Source organism: Alexandromys fortis, unplaced genomic scaffold (assembly GCF_014885135.2).
Source record: "Alexandromys fortis isolate MF-2015 unplaced genomic scaffold, M_Fortis_MF-2015_v1.1 scaffold_67, whole genome shotgun sequence".
Taxonomy (NCBI): domain Eukaryota; kingdom Metazoa; phylum Chordata; class Mammalia; order Rodentia; family Cricetidae; genus Alexandromys; species Alexandromys fortis.
In genome coordinates, this window is record NW_026067945.1 from 3358022 (window position 1) to 3380639 (window position 22618).

The following is a 22618-nucleotide window of genomic DNA, read 5'->3' on the forward strand; positions in this document are numbered from 1 at the left end:
CTCTTTGATTATAGACTAGTCACCGGGCCCCTTCACAGCAAATCCACAAAGGCGCTCTCGGCGGCGTCACAGAACTGCTCCGGGTTTCAGAACACCAAGTGCTGTGTGAGCTCTCGGGCCTGCTGCCAGGGTGAGTTACTTCTCCTTATTAATAGTAATTATTAAACACTTATCACTGTTCCCCTTTTCTTGAGGAGATTTACCTGAGGTATGGAAAGGAACGAAGTGGTCACAGGTCTCCAAGGAAACCACGCGTAACCGGCATTTATTAAATACACACAAAGAGGTTCTGTTCTCTTCCCAGCTGGTTTTCTTTCCTCATTCCTTTGGAGTGAGAGGAACACACGCAGAGAGAAAAACGTTTTATTTTCAGTAGAATGCAGGAAAGTTCCACAGTATTTTAAGAAGTAGCCCATTAAGATGGGAAGAGTGAAGGAAATCCTGCCGAGCCACTCCACAAGGAAAGTTCCAGGAACTTAAAAAGAGTGCGGCTCACCTGCCAGGGCTATGGAAGACCAAGCAAATGCTCCATTTTGCGAAACTCCTCACTGACAGAGTTTGGCAATCACACCTTATTTTCTTATCTAAGGGGGAAAAAAATCACAACACTTGATTGCTGTGGGTGCAGCTGCTTTTGGTTTGTTTGCAGGGCATGAAGACTGTGGCCGCGCTGGCTGGAACTGATGTTTTGACTCTGACACTTGAGAGGCATATTTCTCCCGTTCAGTTTCCAGAGCTGCTCAGTCACGAAAGTAGGAGACTTTGGTTTGCAAAGCCCCATGAAATCAGAACATTTGTCCGTGGGGCTGGATGATGCGGCTTCGGTCCCCACCTGTGTCGGCCAAGGGCGCCGACAGCTGGAGGCTTCCACCTCCACCTACCTCAGGACCGTCTGTGGGCAGCAGCACTTCTTCCTCATCAGCTGGGCATCTGCTGTGGATTGACCACGAGTATAATTCATTTATTCGAAATCATCTGAATAAGGCACTTTTAATTTTTTTTTCAATTCTCTGAAAAGCTAGCAAAGGTTTTATCCTTTACGAAAAATTCTAAGTGTGACATAAATGTAGGTGCCATAAAAGGGAAGACGTTGCTCTTAAGTAACGCCTGTCAGAGTCAGCCCCCTGACAGCCCCCGGCAGGCTGAGGTCAGCTACCCATCTGTGCTCAGCAGTTCAGTCAAAAGCAACGGTGAAAAGCAGAAAAGGAGACATGATCAGTGTGGCTACACAGAAAAGGAACAGGGGTCCAGTGACACCCCTGCCTGAAATGGGGGTCGGGTTCAATTGGGAGGGGAGGAGTCTGCATCACGAAGCGGCCTGGCCACGCTGTGTCCTGCCCATCGGCACTGCCTTGGCTCCAGTCTCCGGCAACGATGCCCGACAACTTGTAAATCTCTTTCCAAGAGACAAGATCCCCTCTGGCTGGCACCAAAGCTCTTCCCTTTTCCTTCTTGCCGCGTGAGAGTCTTGGGCAAGTCCATTGTTTCAGTTGTCTGCTAGCCAAAGGGAGGGGCTCAGAAGTCTCTTCAGGAGTCTTCCTTCCTGTCGGAATGGTGACAGGTTCTGCCAGCGGTGCCCAGGGTTGACACTGCTCGAACGTCGTCCGTTTGCATGTTTGCCGATGGTATAGATTGGGTGACAGAGTGAAGAGAAGATGGGGAGACGGGGAGATTTGACAGCGTGGAAAAACGGAAGAGTGCTACTGAGCGACAGTTTCTATAATGAAAAGACGGTCAAAGGGAAAATGTAGAAAGGGTCTTACACAGTGTAGATGAAAGCGCTAACTCCTAGACACGTGGACGAAGGGCAAAAGCAGTTTACAGAAAAGAGATCAAATGGGAAGAGGCCATTTAAAACTCATCCTCAACCTCAGTCGTCATTAAAGATAGCTGTTTACCTGCCCGCCTGCAGACCGGACAAGAGGGGCAAGCCCACGCTGTGATGGCGCCTTTGTGCATTTGGTGTGTTTACTGAGTGCGTGTGTGCCTGTGTGTGTGTGTGTGTGTGTGTGTGTGTTCATAGTGACTGACTGTAGGAGCGGGAGGAAGGGTGAAGCACGTAAACAGATTTTGTTGTTTTGTTTTGCTTTAGTTTGTGTCTTTTTCCATCACTTAAGATTTTAAGGTTTTTAAAAGACTATATATGTTTAAAAATCTAGTTAAGTTTTAAGAAAGCTTGTACTTGCAAGCAGAAGAAAATATAAACCCTTGACATGTCTATTTTTGTGCTAATCCTTATAAACAGCAGGACTTCTCCCAAAGCCCTTTGGAGAGATAAAATTGACTTCTGGAGGAAAGCCACGAAGGACTCTCTGTGACTATTAAAAGAAATGGGCCTAGCCCAGGGCCTCCGTTTTTAGATGTCTACCCCTAGTGACTTTCCGCTCATCTGATTCCCCTTCCCCTCCCCCCCAGGGGATTTCCCAGGACCATCTTTTGCTTGGCCAGGCCTCTCCAGCAGCCCCAGCCCCTCAGGAGAGGCTTCCCTACTGGACAGAGGCTGGAGGCCACCTTGCACTGTAATCTGATCTATCTTGCATAAGGATGTCACCGCAGAAGCCGAAGATGGAATGGCCATCTGTGGTGGGGCTGAGGCTGAAAGCTGGTCAGTTGTAAATAAGCACAGAAAAGCTCATGCCTCAGGGACGCAGGGACACGGCGATGAATGGGCCTGAGCTGGAAGACACAGGGGTGTCTGTTCCACCCTCACGTCCCCATTTCTTCCCTGCCTCCACAGTTCTCAGAAGCAGCCTGGGTATCCACATGGTGGTACCTCACCACAGCCTGGCCACTTTCCTTTATTTCTTGGCAGAGTCCAACACTTAGCAGCCCCTTTTACTGACCCTTAAATAGTTGTCCATTACACTGATAAGAACGTCTTCTTTCTGTGAGCTTGGTGGTTTGATAACGATTTGGGCCAATACAGCATGCAGTTGAGTGTTGTCGGACTTAGGCTGACTCTGTGCTCTGGGCTGACCCACCGTGTGACCCTGATGCTTTTTACTTCCTTGCTTGTAAGAGGAGACAGCATCTGTCACTGGTCCTTTGGGATTAAACAAAATAGTGTATAATCTGATTAGACCATACTTGGCAGAATAAGTACCTGCCCATAATTGGTCCCCTTCCTTCCCCAGTCTCTCCCTGGTTTTTGCCTTTGCTTTACAAAGAGACCCTGGCTGTTTATTGCTAAGTTGAGACTTTGTTACCAACCCCCTTGTATGTTTTTATTGTCTAGGTGAAAGTATTCTAAGTCCACAAAGGTACCCTGGGCTATGTGTATACTCCCTCTGCACTTAGCTGTAGCAGAAGACTTCCCTCTGACAAAATGGAGGAGACAAAAATCTATCTCCAGTCACCCAGGTACCCTGTGTCTGAGTATTTCTGCATAAGTAGAAATACTGTTATCTTTTTTTACTAGCCAATGAGTTTCCTCCTCAGGGAATACCGCACATTTTACAGATGCAAGGCATCAGGCCCACTTAGATAAGAGTCTGCCAGCCCTGGCTCTGGTTGCTCTGGTTGGGAGACGGATCTGAGCGGAGGACTCCATGGTTTCCTCCAGAAATGCACCTGAGATACTAGAACGAATACCCACTCTGTTATTTGACAGGGACTGAGGAAGACGGCCATGGCTGCTCCCCTGAGTGAGTTTTTTTCTTTTCAACAAATGCTCTTGGTTAGTGTGAGAGACTAAAGGCTATTTGGTTTTTTGTCGTTGTTTTCTTAACCCAGTTGATTTTAAAAGTCCAATTTGAGGATATTTAGCATTCTGCCTCAATTTTAGGATGACAGCTGGTAAGGATATCACTATAGGATACTGAGGAACATAGATAGATAGATAGATAGATAGATAGATAGATAGATAGATAGATAAAGATAGATGGACAGACAGACAGAAGGGCGGACAGACAGACAGACAGATAGACCGGAGACATAAGGGGGAACCCCACCCTGGGGAGGATGAAGGAGTTGCTGTGGTAGCCCCTATAGAGTACCAGTGGGGTCCAATGCCTGAGCTCTGTGGAAACCAGTAGAGGCGAGCGGGACTCTTGTCATCGTCATGGTCACCGTTTCCTTGCCCTCCAGTCTCTCACTCACAGCATCAGGGCTGTGGATGCGCTCCTTTACTTAGCATTGTTCTAAAGTTGCGGCTGTGCTCCAGTTCCACAGGACTGCAAAACCGCCAGCCTTGTAAGTTGCTTTTCATGTTCCTGTCCTTCTCAGGCCTTGTCAGCTACCCTTCACATCCCAAGGAGCCAGGTGGAAGAGGAAGTGTGGGGGTTGGGGATGCAGGGGAGTAGGCGTCCAGGCTGCTCCACCTGCTTCAGCAGGAGAAGTGCCACTCCCATGGATGGTACTGAGGCCTGAAGATCACTGGGGCTTTGATGTCTTCATTTCTTTGCAAGTTTGCTTGTTTGTGTTTCCGAACTGTAGCCAGGTTAATATATATCCGAAGTGATAAATTATTGTACAAATAAACCAAACTACATCTGCTTCCCTACTAATGGATGCATAGAAAGATCCCCATTTTCACCGTCTCAGATTAAGCTTCTATGGAAGTGAAGGTTTCGTGATAGACGGTGGACACTCAGAGGGCACGCGGGGCAGCTGAGCAGAGCACTAGAAGCTATCTCGATGCGGTAGAGCCACAGCTCCTGGACCTGCAGTGAGCAACTAATGCTGCCTTCATGGGCGCAAACAGAACCTGGGCAGTCGAGCAAAGATTGCACAGAGAGGAAAGTGTGTCTGTCAAATGCCAGAGAGGCACAATGTGAGTAGAGACATTTGTTGCTTTAATGTGTTTTCTCTAGTCCATTCTGTGTTCTCTGTGCTGTTTAATCCAGCCCTGCATCCCAGAGAGGAGGCAGTATGGGATCACAGTTCTCTGACTGACAGTCACCGAGCCTGGACTGTGGGAGGAGAGTAGTAGGGAGGACTCCCTGGATCTTCCCTGTGGGTCACTGGGGCACGGAAGGAGAGCAGGGTGGACAGGTCACCAGAGTGCTGAGAGTCACTGGCCTTTACTCACCACTCATCTTTCCACTCACAGAGAATGTCCCTTCTTTGTTCTTATGGTATAAATAGTAAAGACCTTGGCCTTGAGACTGGACACCCAAGCACAAGATCATCCTATTGGTTAACCTGTACACAGATGCCATCTTTTTCTCGCCCTTCAATATCCACTAAAAATTATAAAAGTTGGGACACAGAGAGGAAGTTAGCTAAGTGCAAAAACATAGTAAGTCGTGTCTGTATGACTCCACAATCCAGGCACCCTACATTTTTGTGGTTCATCTGTGATCTCCTTTCGAACTGAAACCAGCTTGATATTTTTGTGTGTGAATTAGTGTTAGCACAATATCTGGCAAGTAGAAAGCACTTCAAAATTAAAATAACACTAAGCCAAATAGGAATAAATTAAACTAAGCCAAAATGAATGGAATTTTTACTGAATAAATGAGATGCTAATTTGACACATTTTAAACACCCTGGGTGTTCCGCACCACTCCTTCCTCCCTCCCGCATGTGATTTTAAAAAGCTTCCTGAACACTAAGTAATAAATTCGACCAGAAACTGAATTTATGAACTATATGATCAGTGTTTGCTTGTACAGTATCAGCCTCTCACGCAGGAAAGCGTTGCGGTCAGGACAGTCGTGTGATGAATTCAGAGCTCCTAAGCCAGTGTTTCTCAATCTGTGGCTGGCCACCCCAGTGAGGTCAGAGGACCCCGTCACAGAGGGCGCGTATCAGATATCCTGAGTTTCATATAATTACATTGTGATTCACAACAGTAGCAAAATTACAGTTATGAAGTACTAAAGAAGATAATTTTATGGTTGGGGGTTACCACAACGTGAGGAACTGTATTAAAGGGTCACAGCATCAGGAGGTTGAGAACCACTGTGCCTTGAGCCTTTGGGACCCGTTTTCTTGCTACTGTAAGTGGGTGTTTAGTGTTGTTGTTCTTTTGCTACTGGAAGGTGTCACTTTCAGCCTCCAGGCAAGAAGCAACTTGTGATCCTTTCAGAACATGTAATTATTCATTTGAAAATAATTTTGATAGGCAAATTTATTACCGTTCCCTGCTTTGTGACAGCAATAGAAAGGAAACAGAAACTTTGGAATCTGAGTTTTGTTCAGTCAGAAACAGCAGATGTTGGTGTGTCGAATCTCTGTAAAGAGCCCCGGAAAGCCTTCCTGAGCATCCTGCAGAGGCCTCTCTAGCAGTGGGCCATGGGGGTGAATAGCCAGGGGGACGCACAAGTCTGCCTACATGGTTTTTTTTCTTTGGGGGGCATTTTTACTCTTTCTTTTCTTTCTGCAAACACCAAACCCTTGATAACTTGATTCCACCCTTCAGCCCTGTGGTCTGAATGGCAGTCCATGAAACTGTGTTTTGAAATTGCTATTATTTCAGTATTGCAAATCAGAGTTTAAGAACAGTTTTTTGGTGCCAATTTGAAACTAGTGACTACTCTGGGGCTTCCTCAGTTCCCTTGTTCAATTCTTTCACAAGAATTCTAGTAGTGAGCAAGGTTGTTTTATATCCAAGTCTTTCTGCTTAAGAACTCTGAGTCTTCCAACAATGCCAGCAGGGGTGGCTGGGGCAAGCAAGCCCAAGCTTTGGCTGCTCGGATTTTAACAAATGAGGCAGCATAGCAATGCAGTACTACCTCTCCTTGACTGTAATCTTAGAGACACATTCAGAGATGGGAGTGCTGCTTGGTGCAGACCAGAAGACCCTACTGGGATGATTTCAGAGCTCTCTTAAGCCATGGCTCCCACCCATGTGCTGGCAACAGTTGGCCTTGTCTCACGCCGTGGCTGATGGATGAATAGCAACATTCAGGACATGGTACAAAAGCAGAATTTGAAGCCTGCATATCGAAGCCAGAGCTTACCTCCACTCTTTACTGTGAGATATCTGAACCATTTACCCTGTCAGTGTTCCAGTATTGTAACCCCCACTGAAGACTGCCCACCCAAACAGGAAGATAAGTTTATGTGGGTCACCGTTTTGAAGGTTGGAGTTCATGATGCTCACTTCATGGTGGCCAGAAAAACCAAGGAAGACCCTAGAGTCCCATAATCCTCTCTCAGAACACACTTCTAATGGCCCCAAATCTCCCACCGGGCCCTGCTTCTTTAACACAGCACACCCCAGAGCACCCAGCTGGGAACCACGCCTTTAACACAGGCACCTCTGGGGAATATTCCAGACCCAGTCAGCACTCTCAGTTTTCATATGTAAATTGAAGATCATCGAAAGTATCCTCAAAGTAAGTGTTGCATTACACCTGGGAACTAAAGTACAGCTTAAATCTTAGTGCTTGTTGTCACATTCTGCCTGCCCAGCCTAGCGTTTTCCTCTCTGTGTTGCTCCATGGGGTTTAATCTTCATTGCTAACATGGCTGGATTTAGACTCCTAACAGATACACCTCTGGGCATGTCTATGAGGGGGTCTCATGTCTCCAGAGAGGAAGCAGAGAGAGCAGGAGACCCATCCTCAAGTGGTTGGCTCCTCGCACCCAGTAGGGTCCCAGGCCGAGAAAAAGAGGAAAGGAGAAAGCCCGAGGAGTACCAGCACCCTTCTTTCTTCATAACGGAAGCACAGGGTGACCAATAGGCTGGTGCTCCTGTCACCATCCCTCCCATCGTGACATATCCACTGTCCCGTGAGCTAGGGTAAGCTGTTTATGTCCGTTGTTTTCTCATAAGAGTAAGAAAAGTGGGCTGGAGGGGTGGCTCAGTGTTTAAGAGCACTGGCTGCTCTTCCAGAGGTCCTGAGTTCAATTCCCAGCAACCACATGGTGGCTCACAACCATCTGTAATGAGATCTGACGCCCTCCTCTGGCATGTGGGCATACATGGAGGCAGAATGTTGTATACATAATAAATAAATAAATCTAAAAAAAAAAAAAGAGTAAGAAAAGTAACGGGCATGCGCTCTTTGGCAGTAGCCCCAAGCTGCCCACCGTCCTGAATGAGCACATCATATCAGATCATTTAGCCCAGCTTTCCATGACTGTCCACAGCTTGCCCAGTAGGTATTCTTCAAGTGATTATTGGAGGGATGTGAACAAATTACTTACGGTCTTTTTAAATTTTAATTGTTACTTATTTGTGTGTGTGCGTCTCTGTGCAAAACACACAGGTGAGAACAGATCTCTGCTCTCCTTCCTGCATAAGTGTGTGTGTATCTACGTGTGAGTTCGCCTGTGATGCCTGATGTCTGTGCTGGGAATCGAACTCTGGTCCTCTGCAAGAACAGTATGTGCTCTTAACCACTGAGCAATCTCTCTGGCCCAATTTTATTTTTCTGATTTGAAATGTCGACAGGGAGATGATTAGTAACGTTTTCTTTGAAGGGTTATATTTGAGATTTTATTTGAAAAGATTTTTTTATTGTGTTTATACAATACCATTTTTTTCTATTGAGCTGTTTTAAATTTAACTTTATTACAAAGGAACTGAGCAGCTAGCTCCCCGTGGGCCTCTTGCAGAGGGTGCAGTCAGGGGGGCTTGGGGTACCGAGAGCAGGCTGCTCCTCTGCAGGAAGCTCAACACTGTGGCTGAACAATAGGCCAGGAGCTGGGCTTGCCTGCTTCCTGTGCACCTCAATAGAAATTTTCACTTCCCCTCCCCCACCCCCGCACCTTGGTCATCTTTGCTGAGTCAAATGACCATAAGCTTTTAAAGGATTTATTTCGGAGATTGCCTCCACCTGCGTTTTCCAGCCAAGTGAATTCTGCATCCAGGGTTCTGGCCTCCACCCAATGCGTTTCAAATTCCCAAAAGTCAATTGCACTTCTTCATCAATCATCCCTTCCAGCGTGCTGGAAAGTTCCTTGGCTTCCTGCTTATCACTGCTAGGATGGTTTCCCATTGCTGCTGCCAAGCAAGTAAACACCTTGTTTCTTTCTCTCTGTGGTGACAGGCACATCTCATCGTCCTGAGTAAAAATCCCTCCCCAGAGGAGGCTGCAGACTCTGCACACTTTGTTGCCCGGGCTGCTGTTGCTTCTGGGAGGCACGAGAACTACGGTGAGAACAGACCCCCTCCCTCCTACACAAGCGGCTTGGGCGTGTGTCACTGGTGGGTGAGGCTGTGGCGTGAACCCTCTGCCCTGTGACTCAGCTGCTGTGCAGCTTCCCTGGGCTTTCCTCAATCTGTCCTTTAACCTTTCAGAGGGTCACCCTTCATCCAAAACACCACTATGAACAATGGGAATTCATGCACAGGCAGCCGATAGGGACATCTCTGCTTTTCCAAGGTGACTACTGTTGAGCTATGGGGCAACAGCTCTGAACTCCAAACTCGCTTGGCAGGGCTTTCAGCCTGGGTAAAATGTACAGTGTCAGGATTTCAAAAGGAAGCTGCCGCTTGTCACGTCCACCCTCATCCCGCAAGGAAAAACGCAACACCCGGAGCTCTTCTTGCAGCAGTTTTCAGGACTTTATTTACAATAATCTTTCTCCTTCTCCTTCTCTCTTTCCCTCTTTTTCTACCCTCTCTCCCTGGGCAAAGCTCTCCCGGCCCTTAAGAAGGCATGGGCTGCCAACCCCGAACTGCCAGGTGGGCACTGTCCATAGGTTCACGCATATGCAGGCAGCTGATAATCATTGCGTGATCATAGCATGGGTCAGGCCTTAGCCATCTCAGTTGATTATACATCTCCATCAGGTGTGATACCACGCAGCTTGCTACAGCCGCTCAGTATGCAGTTTCTTATCTTGGCAGGAGAGTTAGAACATGGGATTTGGTGATTCTCCGCTCCACCATCCTGGCCTCCTGTGTGCGACAGGAAACATTCTAGTGATCTTGGTGGGACCAAGCTATTCAGAAATGGTGTGTAGCCTACACAGAATACAGGTATATTTCAAGATATCAGATAGAAATCATCGTGACTAACATTGATTCCAGGATGACAGAAGTTAGTGTTGGAAGAGTGTGGAGTCAGTTCAGGAAGCAGGAGTCAGGGTAACAGGCCCGACTTAGGAAGTGAAGGGGAAGCCCCAAGGAGCAACCTGGTTCAAAAAGATGGTAGACACGCAGGGACTTGGTCTGTGCAGGAGCTGGTGCAGGGTTCTGTAGGTTACCCTCTTCTTTCCACATGCCTGGCTCACCCAGCAGACCTGGAAGAGCCCGAGCAGAGATGGAAGGAAGAGCCAAGTGAATTTAAAATGGGTAGAGGTAGAGGAAGACAATGGTCTCTTCTGAGAGATGACCCTAACTAACAGATGGAAGAGGCAAAAGCTAAAAACGAACGGGTCCTTTTGCCTGGAGGCTATTCTGGTTCTGAGCCCCACCCAATACACAGTGGACTCCCTTGCTGACTATAAGAAGTGAATGATGACCAACAGAAATTGTGCACAAAGAGGGTATTATTCCAAAGCGCTGTTAGACCCATCTGCTTTGCCCTTTATAGAATTGGTGATAATCCAAATTGAGTTGTTTGTGTGTGTGTGTAAACTCTACACACACACACACACACACATATATACATACATATATATATATGTATATATACAGCTGGGTTTGCCTCCCTTACAAAGTGGGGGTGATAGTAGCACCTCCATGGTGTAGTTGATGTGTGTACTAAATGACTCATCCGGGCATCAGACACACTGGCCTTGTTTTACTTAGCTCCAGTTTTAGATGAAGATTCTTAGTCAAGAGAAAACGTGATTTTTTCCCAAGCCATTGAATATCAAGGTCTGCGCCCAGAGCGTCATCCCCAGATGCTTTTTATCATTTGTTATACGTAAGGACTAGCCCTATACCTTCCCCCTTTCTTTCCCTACCTCCGTGCAAGAGTCTGTGGAGTTTGGAGCAAACATGGGGCCTTGGATGAGTGAGGGCAGCCTGAAGACTAGGATGTAGAGAGCCTCTGGGAAGGACCAGAACCCAGAAGCCTGTACAAGGTCTACCCTCAGCCCCTGGGGCTGACCAGAGAGAACACTTCCTGATGGGCATCCAAAGAGCTCCGCGAGGTGTACGAGGTGTATGAGGAGTGGAATGGCTGGAGAGCGGGCGGGGCTGGAGCCAGGACAGGGAGAAGTGACTCCAGGACACAGGAAACAGCGGTGGCAGCTGCAGCAGCGTGAGAACTGTGCGCAGCCACTGCGCTTTCTCCGACCGCTGTCTGTACCTTCCACAGCCCTAGAAGCGCGACCCGTCACCTCCAGCGTTTCAAAGATGCTCCCACAGCCAGTTCTTCCTACCAGAACGTTCTCTCGGCCGGGAGAAGCTCCTCTCTGTCTGTCGCTGTCCCTCTTTCGGCACCAAGTCCAGATGAGCCTGAGGGCTGCTCCTTGATTGGTCCCCTTCAGATTCAGCACCTGCCAATCAGAGGACCGCTATCACCCTGATGATAATAGTGGCGATTTGATGGGCAATTTGGCTACTAAAGCTAAGCTAAGGACATGCTAAGTGAGGATGCTGGCAGAGAAGCCCATGGAGTAGGAGGACATGCCACGCCCGTTGTCCAGTAGCAGTGTGGACCTCAAAAGAGCTGTGTAAAGCAAACAAACTCTTCCATGGCCCAAGTAAATCAGAAATGAGTACCTGTGTGGAGGAACCACCCCGCCCCCCGCAATTATCCCAACTGTTGAAGCCTGCTGTTGTCAGAGCCTTTGTTCCCTCGGTGGCAGATGAAGACAAGACGGAAACCAAGTGGCCTAGCCAGCGCATGGAGACCCAGGCTTTGTCGTAGCTTGTGCCTGTTGATGCTGCAAGTGTGCTGTGCACGGGCCGAACAAGAACAGCCTGACGGGGGCCCAGGGGTTCAACTTCCCTCTGAAAGCAGGAACAGGACAGACACAGCAGGCAGGGAATACAGCTGGAGACCAAGCAAGCACAGTCCCCCGCGTGCCTGTTATCTCTCTGATGTCCCCTCACATAGAGGAAGCTACCAAGGCAAGGCTGTGAGACTCCCACCGGGGGCTGAGGACTGTCCAGGCCTCTGCTGCCCCCTGCAGGAAAAAGGGAGGAGGACTGCTGGGAAGTTATAGAGCGTCTATCCCAGTCTCCACCCCATCCCTGCCCCTGCTCTCACCCACCCAGGACTTTCTGACCTGGACTGTGATCACTTCTGGGCCCCCCAAGTCCTAGCCAGATCCTCCAGAAACAAACCTGCGTGTCTTTCAGAGTATCACGGGGCAATCTGGCCTTTTATCTTTTATATTTAAACCTGTTTGTACCTCACATAGACTTTTGACTTTGCTTTTGTTTTTGGAGGAAAAAAAGAAAAAAACACAAATGTAACAACAGAATCTTTAAAAAGCCTAATTTCCCATTTGAGGATTTTCCCCGTCTTGCCCGTCTGCTCCTGCTTTCTACTGGATGTCCATTGAAGGCACTGTCTGCTAAAAAGCGATGCCACTGGCCCAGACGTAAGGGTTTCGGGCCACATGCCGGAGCTGGTGCCTTTGCTCCGCGCCATCCTGCATTCCTCGCGCAGACAAAACTGCCCTAGAAGTCTGGGAGGCTTGTGCTTGCGTGAAGATTCCCAATTCAGGCTGGTGGAATGTCACTAACCTGGGCCTGGCCAGCTTCCCAGAGCAGCCTTAGACAAACTTGGTATTAACAGCTCTCCCAACCCTGCTAAGTGTCCAGGGCCTTGGCCTTGTGTTTATAACGCTTCTCCTTAAGGATATTAAGATGAAATGGTCCCCGGCCAAGTACATTTCAGTGTAAACCTTCGTGCTTCAGGGCCTGCTCCGTGCAGGCAGCCTTGTTTGGAAATGGCCCCATATGGTCCTGGGCGCCAGCAGGCTGAGGAGTTCTTCTGAGTCCCAAGACAGCTGAAGGAATGGTGTCTGCCCTGTTGGAGCCTAGGGACAGGGATTTCTGAGTAACTGGATTCCCTGTGTACAATTTCTTCTATACAAATACATATATTTCCTGTCTCCCCCACTGCTCCTAGCCTCTCCCTACATTTTGCATAGGTAGAAATTTTTTAAAAAAGGTGTTTCTGAAGCTTTTTCTCTTTTAAAGTAATTACTGGTCTCCTTGACCTTCTATGCCTCCTCTTTTCCTCAACTCCTCCTCCTGTGTCCTCCCTGCTCTGCTTGCCCTGGGCACACCCCACCCTTCCTCTGCTCCTTGAACCCTGAGTGTCCTGAGAGACCAGAAGTCAGGTGGCCCCAGGCATTTGTTGCTGTTGGAGCCTGGGGGCTCCTGGCAGGTAACACGGCCCCAGGGAGCAGCCACTGTCCTAAACCTTCACCTTCCTGTGGCCCTCCTCAGCTGCTTCCTCCAGTCCTTCCCCTGAGGCAGCCATGGTGGAGCTGTGATGTGGTATAGCCCTGCTGGCAGGAATCTAGAGACACCACCTCTGGTGACTTTCTATGTCCCTTCATCCTGATGTTGCCGCTCTTGATCTCCTTTTCCTCCCCAGTCCTCCCATACCCAGAGCCCCGTGTGCTCTGAGAGACCCTTCCTCACCCCCACCGCTCTACTCAGGGCTCATAGCTTATAAGAATGCCGACCAACCTGCGTTTGCCTGCCTGTGAGCAACACAAGCAGATGTCTTTCCACACCTGCTCTGAGCCCCTTGGGAAGCGAGGGAGAAATGGATGCGGCCAAGAGAAGGAAAGGGCGCTCTTACTGGCTTGTTTGTTTGTTTGTTTGTTTTGGCAACACTGAAGGATTCCCCTTTCAGAAACTTCTGGAAGTCACCCTCAATATAGAGAACTGGAGTGCAAGGTCATTCGGCAAATTAAAGACGGGCAAGGCTTTAGAATGGAGACTACACACTGCCTCCTTCCCATCCCCTCCACCCAGAGAGGTGGTCACACTGAATGTCGCATCCCTAGTGCTAGCGATACAAGTAACCCAGCCCGAGAGCACAGGTAGGGGCTGTTCTATCGGCAGCTCTTGGGGCCAGTGGAAGGAAAGGGTGGTCTGTCACTCACCCAAGCCTAGATGCCTGGACCGTTTTCCTAGAAAAGAACCCAGCCTGGAGCAGAAACCTCAGGAACCCTACCTGGCCCACTGCCTTCTTTCCTGTGTGTCTGGAGTGACACCTGTGGCCCCTTTGTGCCATTTCTGGACTGGCCAAACTGCACAGCCTGTGATGGTCACATTCACAAGGCCTGGGTCATCCTTTTAGTCACCAGCATCTAATTCGTGTTCAGAACCTCTCTGAAAAAATGTGCTATTTATACACAGATGCTTTTGAAAAAGGTTTTTTTTATTAAGGCATCCCTGTGGAGAACACATACCCTTCCCAAAACTCAGGGGCTAGAGATCTAAGGTTGCAAAATGCCTAACCTCTGTTGGTGTGGCTCTGCATGGCACTCTTATGTGGTAGAGGGATAGAACTGGGGAGTCTGGACAGCTCTGAGTAGCGAGGAGCCCCAACACAAGCAGATCCCATGGGGTCTGAGCCCCTTGTCGAGCCCTGTGAAGACACTCGGCACCTTTATGGCCTGCAAGCTTCTTCTGGCCTGGTTCCCAAGTAGCCGCCATGTTTTCTGATATATATCTGCCCTCAGCCAAACAGATGAACTTCCTCAGATTGTACAGCAGGTTTAACAGCCCAGCCTCCCACTGTGTGGGGTCAGATGTGTGAGAGAAGTAAGGGGACACAGGCCTCCCCCCAACCCGCCATGGCCCCATTAGGTGGGTAGCTCGGGATAGAAGTGCCCACCGTGATCTCAACGGGTCAGTCAGTTTGCTGGGTGAAGGTCAGGCTAGGATTAGAGACGTCCTCTTTTTAAATTTCTTGGAGTCCTTAAAGCCTTTGCAGTTAGTGTAAAGACTATTTTCTGAGACTGTTACAAAAGATAATTGCCACATTGTCCGGGGAGCCCTCCCACAGAAGGATGCTCTCCTTACCACCCCTCCTCCTGCCTCAGAGTAGCCTCAGGCAAATGAAGCCCAGGTGAACTGGAATTTATTTTAATTAGAAGTTCCTGACCAGGGCTAGAGAGACGTCTCAGAGGGGATGAGTGCTTACCACCAAGCCTGGGTTTGGTTACCACCATTGTCTGAGTTTGACCACAGGGACACAAGTGGTAGAAAGGCAGAACCATCTCTTACAAGTTGTCCTCAGTCACAGATGCCCGGCAGCGATATACCCACTTATAAATAAATGCATGCGCGCGCGCGTACACACACACACACACACACACACACACACACACACACACACACACAGAGTTTTTTAAGCTTCCCAACATCCATTGGGCCTCTCTGCAGCCCTCTAATTTCTGGCTCCTGGAACAGAGTTTTGTCTCCTTTGTCTGTGTATGAACCTCTCCACTCAAGTCTACCTGGCTTCAAGTCCACAGATGGAGCCGTCTGTAGGGCCAGTCAAAGTCTCTGTCCAGAGCATCACTCCTCCCCCTGCCGGAGCTCACAGACAACCCAAACCCTCGGGAATGACAGGAGATTTATGGTCCTGGCTTACCTTTGCTGTCAGGACTCAGATTTACCCGCTGAGTCATGCTCCCACGTTTCAGGGTATGACTTCATCTTTGCCCAGGCTCCTGGCATCAGGTTGCAGAGGATTCTAGAAGTGCCACAGAACACAGGAACACGCTGGGAGATGACTTCCTGTCCAGAGGCCATGGCTTCCTGTCTCTCTGGAAACTCTCTTATCGCTTGTTCCAGATGAGTCTGGGGAGCCCCTGCTCTCCCTTCTGGCCCTGGAAAACATTCTCTGTCAGGACACGACTCCTCTGCTGTGGACTAGCATGCTTTGCTCTCTCTCCTCAAAGACCAGCCACGCAACCATGGTTTGCAGTTCAATTAGGGCCGTGGAAAGGTGAAGGAGTAAGTCAGGTTCTTGCAATAAAAGAGTTTCCCTTTATCCCAGATAAAGATAAAACGATTTTAGGTTTACAGACAGGTGTCGATATCTGAGACCCCCTTTGTCCCGTGAAACAAGGGTCCTGGCACGTCATTACAGACAGGGTCAGCTTGCCTGTGACATCTACCATCAGGGACATTCTGTTCCCTAGCCTTATTTTTCTTCTTCGACTAAGAGACCTTCCAGGAACAGACCAAGGACAGGAAGTGCTAGGGTTACTGTCATATACCATCAGGCCTGCCCATCCGACCAGTTCTCTTTTACTCTCAAAGGATTGGTCCACACTCTTTTATGGGTTCCCAGTTAGCTAGAAAATCAAAATATCAAGTATCCTCCACTCCAGGAAACCCCAGTCTCATCAGACTTAGAATGTTCATGTTCAGCTTTTATCTATAAAGTAAATGCCGCACCGCCCCCCACACTGTCGTCAGATTATCAAAGTGAGTGTCAGAGTCCGTACTTTGTTTGAGGCGTCAGCAATGAGATGATGTCTTCCATCTGGGAGAACCTTCTCCCATAAAACGTGGAGACTACCATAGGAATGCACCTGCTGGCCTGGGAGAAAGTTAGGGATGTCCAGATCAGTTACTGTTGATTTCCCCTGAAGAACCTGGGATGGAACATGCCCAGGAGAAAGTGGCAGGGACCTTGCTGATGACCACGGCTTGTTCCCAGACCCAAGTTTTCTGCCGTTGTTTCTATCTGGAAGACTCTTTCCCCAGGTGTTGACCTCTGCCCTTTCTGAAGATCTCATGGGAGGGAGGAATGTGCTTGGATCATGTCTCGGCCCCTAAGACTCCTGCTGCAAATTCAGCCATGTTCTCAGAGCTTGCACTACACAGGACCGCTGTTCAGCACACCATCCGAGGCTTCTGGGTTTTTGGGTCAGTCTGTCCATTTCCATTGTGTTTCTGTCTGCTCAGTGTCCATCTTGGCTGTCTGCTACTTCTGATGCATGTGTTTTTCAGCAGGCGTGAGAGAAGCCCACAGCTACAACTATGAAAACGGGCATGCAACTGCTTAATATACAGAAGCTTTTCATTTTAGTGAGCGTGTTCATCACTGTATTGAACCTGTGTCTCGGATATCCTTTGCCCTCTGAGGGTGGAAAGACTAAAAGCCTCCACTCAGACCTGTGCAGTTATACTGATTTTTATTTGTAGAGGCCTTCGGCTGAGTTCATCCGCTCCAGCAACACCACAGATTAGGTGGCTTGTAATTGTTTTCCAAAATCCTGGAGATTGGGAAGCTCAAGGTCAAGGTGGAGCTGCCTCTGGTCCACAGACAGCTGTGTTCCCCTGGCTCTCTACGTAGGGTCAAGGTGACTGTCCGTCTGACTCACAGTGGCACAAGTCCCATTCATGAGGGTTCCCATCCTCATGACAAATCACCTTTAAAAGACTCCCTGGAAATGCTATCACTTTAGAGGTTAGAATTTTAACATGAATCTGAGGGGGGCTCAACATGTAGACCATCGCTCTGGCTGTATTTGTTTTCTTTCTTGTTTGCTCTTTAAGATTTGTTTAATTCCAAACTAATGTAAAGCATGTATCCAAGCAATATCAACTTTGCAGGTTATATTTTCCACATGTGTGTTCTTCTGTCACATACAAACATTGTGGTTGAGATAGCTCAGAGGATGAGGCCTCAGGAATGAGCAGCAGGGGAGACATCTTAGAAGCGCCAGGTTGGCTCTGGGCAGGGAGCTTCACTCAGTTTCTGACCATTCAAATGGACTTCAGGTCTCGTCCCCGGGCCTGCTCAGGCTGGGAGAACCCAAACACCGAGTGAATATACTATTTTCTACTAAGTTCGTGGACTGTTTGAAGGGACCCCGGCGGCTTGACCAAGGCAAGCATGGCTCTGGCAGGCTTTGCCCTTCTCCCTTGTACCCTCTGCCTTGCTAAAATCCATGAGATTACATTCCTGTAGCTAGCCCCCAGGTTCTGCTCCCTTACTTGGCCACTTCCTCCTCCTGAGGCTGACTACCAAGGTCCAACTATCAAAGTATTTGAAGTCCAACAATCAGAAGCCCCCTTTGGCTCACCTAATTAACATACCTAATTCAAATTAAATACCTCATCCTAACCCAGGGCTCCCCCCTCTACTCTTTATAAGTCGTCATTTGCCTGTGTGCCACCTCTGTCCCCTTCTATCTATAGGCAGCCCTTTGTCCTTCTGGGAAACACCCCTCTACCCTATCCCCCTTGTCCCTTTGTCCTCTATCCCTGCCCTCTGTCCCTCTGGGGAAAGCAAATCTCCTTCATGCGGAGAATTTGGCTTTGGGAGTCCCTGAGCTGACACCTTTCCTTTTACTGTTTAACTTCAGTAAGCTCCCTGTTTGCCAGGGTTTGTCTACTTTGGCTACATGTCCTCCCAAGACCCCAGGGTGTTAAATAGTCTATGGCGCTATTGACAGGTGGCAGAATCTCTAGGCAGTGAGGCTGGGAACCCAGCTCCTCCCTGATTCTCCTCACTTCTAGTTATCGGGACACACTCACCGTTACCCATCACATCATCACCAGAAGCCGCAGAGCCGCTGGGTCACAGGCTGACTCCTCCGAGAGTGTGAGCGCGGTTAACTGTCCCTCATGTTATGCTGATTTATCTCAGGTACTGTTATAATGACAGGGGCTAAGTGCAGCTGCAGCTCTGCGGTTCAGTTCCCTTCGCTGGACTCCCTCTCTCACTCATACGGTTGCCACTTATGTCAAACTACTCTTGTTTTATTAGTCCACGTGTTGAAGAGTTTAGAATGGTTGGGATTTTTCTTCAGTAATATATCAGCCAGATTTTCTATGTTTGTTGTTGTTGTTGTGTGTTATGTGTGTGTATGTGTTATAGAAATATATGACAAGATTGCAGCCAGAGTCCATAAAACTGTATGAGTTGTGAGGAGTGACTTATTTCTAGGCAGAGATAATGATCTATCCACATGAAAATCCTCTAGTGTGTTTAGGCCTGGGATAGTCCCCACCCCCAACTCGTTCTGTATCACCAAGAACACTGAGATGTCTGAAAAATAAGAAAGTAAATTGCCAGCGTCCTTCTGAGGTGAAAATAGTTTCTGCTAAAACAAGCAGATTAACGAGCCCAGGAGAGTCTCCGGAACTGGCTTCTCTTGTCCAAGCGCTTATTTTTAAACTTTTCACCGTCACTCACGGAATATTTTCTCCATCTTTGCTTCGGATCTTTGAGCTATTTTCAAAAGCAGCGTTCTGTGCTCTTTTCAGATATGGCCGAGCAGTATTTCCAGGAAAGCATGGGTCACGTGAAGGATTCCGAAGGAGCAGGAAGAGCCAAGTTCCTTTTGATTCAAGACGAATTTTGCAATTTTCTGCAAATCACTGGACAAAAAGAAGTAAGTGGATTTAGAGCACAGTTGTCGAGCTATTCACGTGGGTGCAAAGACTACGCCTTTAGTCTTCAAGCATCTATCACGCACCTAATATCTCCAGGGTTGTCCTAGCCTCTGGGGAGAGCCAGATAAATAAATCAAGGAGCATCCACATACTTTCTCTTAGAAACCGAACTGTGAGAAAGTAAATGCCGCACCCAACTATATAGATCACAAGGGATTGAGACCTCGAGAACTCAGTGGGCAAACCCTACTCACTACAGGTGGTTCTTCCAGCTGGGATGGCTTGTGGCCATCAGTGTCTTGTTTTGAGTATTAAATGGAATTTTCATATCTAAGGGAAAACTACACAGCACAGAGGTTTCAGCTCACTCTCTCAACTGCTGGTCTGTAAAGGCATGCTCTGTGTGGCTGAGAAAAGTGGGACAAAACCAGAGCTTATACTTGTCCGAGCTTATATTATATTAAAAAAAAAATTTACCTGTTCCCTGTAAATCGTAGCAGCTCCAGAAAGAATAGTAGAGGTTTGGTGTGTGTGTGTGTGTGCGCGCGCGCGCGCGCGCGCGCACGTGCACGTGTATGCACGAGCGTGTGTGTATGTGTGTATGCGTGTGTGTGTGTTTTCAGTCTAGCATAGCAAATCTTGAAGATGAGGATAAAGCGTGCTTTTTCTTTGTTGTCTGGGGACTCCTCCCCTTAGCTCTTTCCTCGTCCTTCATCTCTCTTCTCTCAGTTAAGGAACATGGGCTTTTATTCTGCACATCGTCAGTTTGCCAGGCAGATCCACTAGTGTTTCCCTGTTCTTCTGAATCCACCCAACCAAAGACAGGGGGCCCTGCCAGGGTCTTGGATGCCTACCCTAGACCCTTGGTCCTCTGTGGACTTCACAGGTTCCTCATTCTCCTCCAAATGTCCTTCATACACGTGGGGTTTGACATCTGCCCTCCTACCAGGCACCATCTCTTGTCAGGACCTCTCTAGCACCTTCCCTTTCCCTGGGGCTTCGTTCCCACTTGTTTGCTCTGTGAAGATTTTGAAAGCACCCCTGATCAGTGAGTTCTCATTGGTTCCCCATGACCTTTAATGCCTTGCGGCAAATGGCCCTTCTAATGTCTAGATTCTGCTGACATTTCCAGGCTCACTTTGTTCCTCTCCCTAACCCAATTTCTTGTAATAATAGCTTTCTTATTTTAATGCATGTGTGTCTGCATGTTCATGTGTGTGCAGGTGCGTGTGTGTGCACATATTGAACACATGTGGAGGACAGAGGACAAACTCAGATAGCATCCTCAGGAAGGCCTCCCACCTCCTTTAAGGCAGCGTCTTTCGTTGGCCTACAGCCCACCAGTTAGGCTACACTGACTGGTCAGCAGTGTTAATGGCTTCATTTAGGAAAGGGACCTCTTGTCCTTTTTCTCCATCACTGACTGGCTTCCCAAAGCCCAACAGTCAAATGCCCAACCGTTGTTTCCTTCTAAGTCTTTACTCACTGGTGTTGGGAGGGGATGGGCACAGGCAGGTCTTCCTGGAGATCCTGGACCTCTGAGTTCTTTCATGAGCCACACTTGGCAAGTTACACAGTTGTTTTGCCTAAGGAATTCATTTCTACTCATGACCACCCTCAGTGTGCCAGCCCCAGTCCCTAACCAATGTTACTGCCAAAAAGGAACAATGTTCTTCATTCATACGCCTGCCTGTCTGTGGCACGGGATCAGGACGTGCCTGGCTCCCCGTCCCGCCACCTCCCCTATACACACACACACACACACACACACACACACACACACACACACACAGGGCCATGCTATGGGAACCCCTTTCTGTGGTCCTGACTCTATTTGACTGTTGAATTCGGCATTTGTGTTGTGCGGCCATAGCTATGTTTTCATGTGGTAGATCTGGAAAGAATTTCAGGATGTGTTGGAAGCTCTGATTTTACCCCCGTACATCTTGGTATCTGCAAAAATTAATAATCAGGAAATACCGTTTTCTGACCAACTCAGATTTTTCTATTCCATGTTGGCATGAATAAATAAACAAAGCAAGCAACGCATGATAGCATGCATACTCCGTGGAATGTTCACTTGGCTCCCTGAGCTTCCTTTGAGAGAACAGGAAGTCCAGAAGTAGGATCCACAGTACAGCCTGGTTTTCTCTTCTGCAAGAGGGGTATTGTGCATGGAGGGAGAAGAGCCCGGACCTACAAAGGGCCAGGGAAGCAGATTCCAGCTCCACCATGGATGAGCCTATAGGAACGGGGAAGTTCTCAGCTGCTGTCCTGGGTCAGAAGAGAAGGTTGTGTACATCGGAAGGACAAGGCAGATCACACATAAACTGAGCCCCCGACACAGAAGGGTCCCACGCAGCCTAGCTCTGCTCGTGCTGCTAGCCAGAACGGGTTCTAGCCATAGCACACGGTAATCCACACTGCTTTCTGTCTTCATGGTTTGCACCTCCTCTGCCCAGGTAAGTTGTCACTACCTCTTGTTTAACCAGAAGACAATGTGCAAGCTCTCAAGACCACGTCTTTAAAACATTAAATGTGTATCAATTCATGATTTTTCCTGAGAGGAAAATCGCCGATCTTACTTAGTCCTTGAACTTCTTTAAAGATTTATTTATCTCTATCTTTGCATGTCTCTGTGTGTTTTGCTTCATGTATATCTGTATATGTTTTGTGTGTATCTGTGTATGTCTGATGCCTGCAGAGGCCAGAGCAGGGCAATGGTGGATCCCCTGGAAATGGAGTTACAGAGGTTGTGAGCTATCACGTGGGTGCTGAGAGCCGAACCTGGGTCCTCAGCAACAATAGCAATCGCCTTCAACCACGAAGCACTCCTTTGCACGTTTAAACCACACAGCATTTTGTCCTTTTCTCAGAGAGCGACTATGATCCTGAGAGAGTCCCTGGAAGCCAAAGTCGGAGCATTTGGTGACTTCAGCCCTGAGGTGGCAGAAACATACCGGTTCCTGGGCAGGGCAGACCTGGCACAGGGAAACCACAGCGGAGCACACATGAAACTAAAGAAGGTAAAGTAGAAGCCAGCACTGACCCAAAGGGAGCGCTCCCTCACTTTCCATGTCCCGGCCTTTCCCTCCACCGCACTACTTTTAAGTAAAAATGTATAATGGCTTATTTAGGTAGAAGAGCATCACTTTTGGGGTAGATTTAAACTAACGATGGGGGTGGGGTAAAAGAGTTCCTCTAAGATAGATACATTCAAAAAATGAATTATCAGTCATGCTTAACGATGCAAATATTTTAGAATATTTTATAGTTTAACTTACTAAGCCTTTCTCGTTATTGCGGTGTTCTGCACGCCCAGTTCATGAAGGTGCTTGTTTTCTTCTCCTCTTCCTTTGAACCTAGAGTTTCTGTGTGTTTGTTTGTTTGCTTTATGTAGCTGGGATAAGGTATCTCTCCCCCCCCCTCTCC

At 48.3% G+C, this 22618-nt stretch overlaps 1 protein-coding gene across 7 annotated transcripts in view; it reads left to right on the forward strand.

Annotated features, from left to right (window-relative positions):
- Ttc23 (tetratricopeptide repeat domain 23) overlaps nucleotides 1-22618 on the forward strand; it is a 64857-nt gene that overhangs the window by 31038 nt on the left and 11201 nt on the right. For all 7 annotated transcript variants that reach the window (XR_007593007.1, XM_050149165.1, XM_050149166.1 and 4 more), the window contains exons 7-9: nucleotides 8943-9048; nucleotides 19058-19185; nucleotides 22063-22212. Coding sequence is in view for 6 of the 7 variants with exons in the window: in XM_050149165.1 (XP_050005122.1) it covers nucleotides 8943-9048; nucleotides 19058-19185; nucleotides 22063-22212 (384 nt within the window). In the remaining variant the exon portion in view is untranslated. The remainder of the gene's footprint in view (nucleotides 1-8942; nucleotides 9049-19057; nucleotides 19186-22062; nucleotides 22213-22618) is intronic.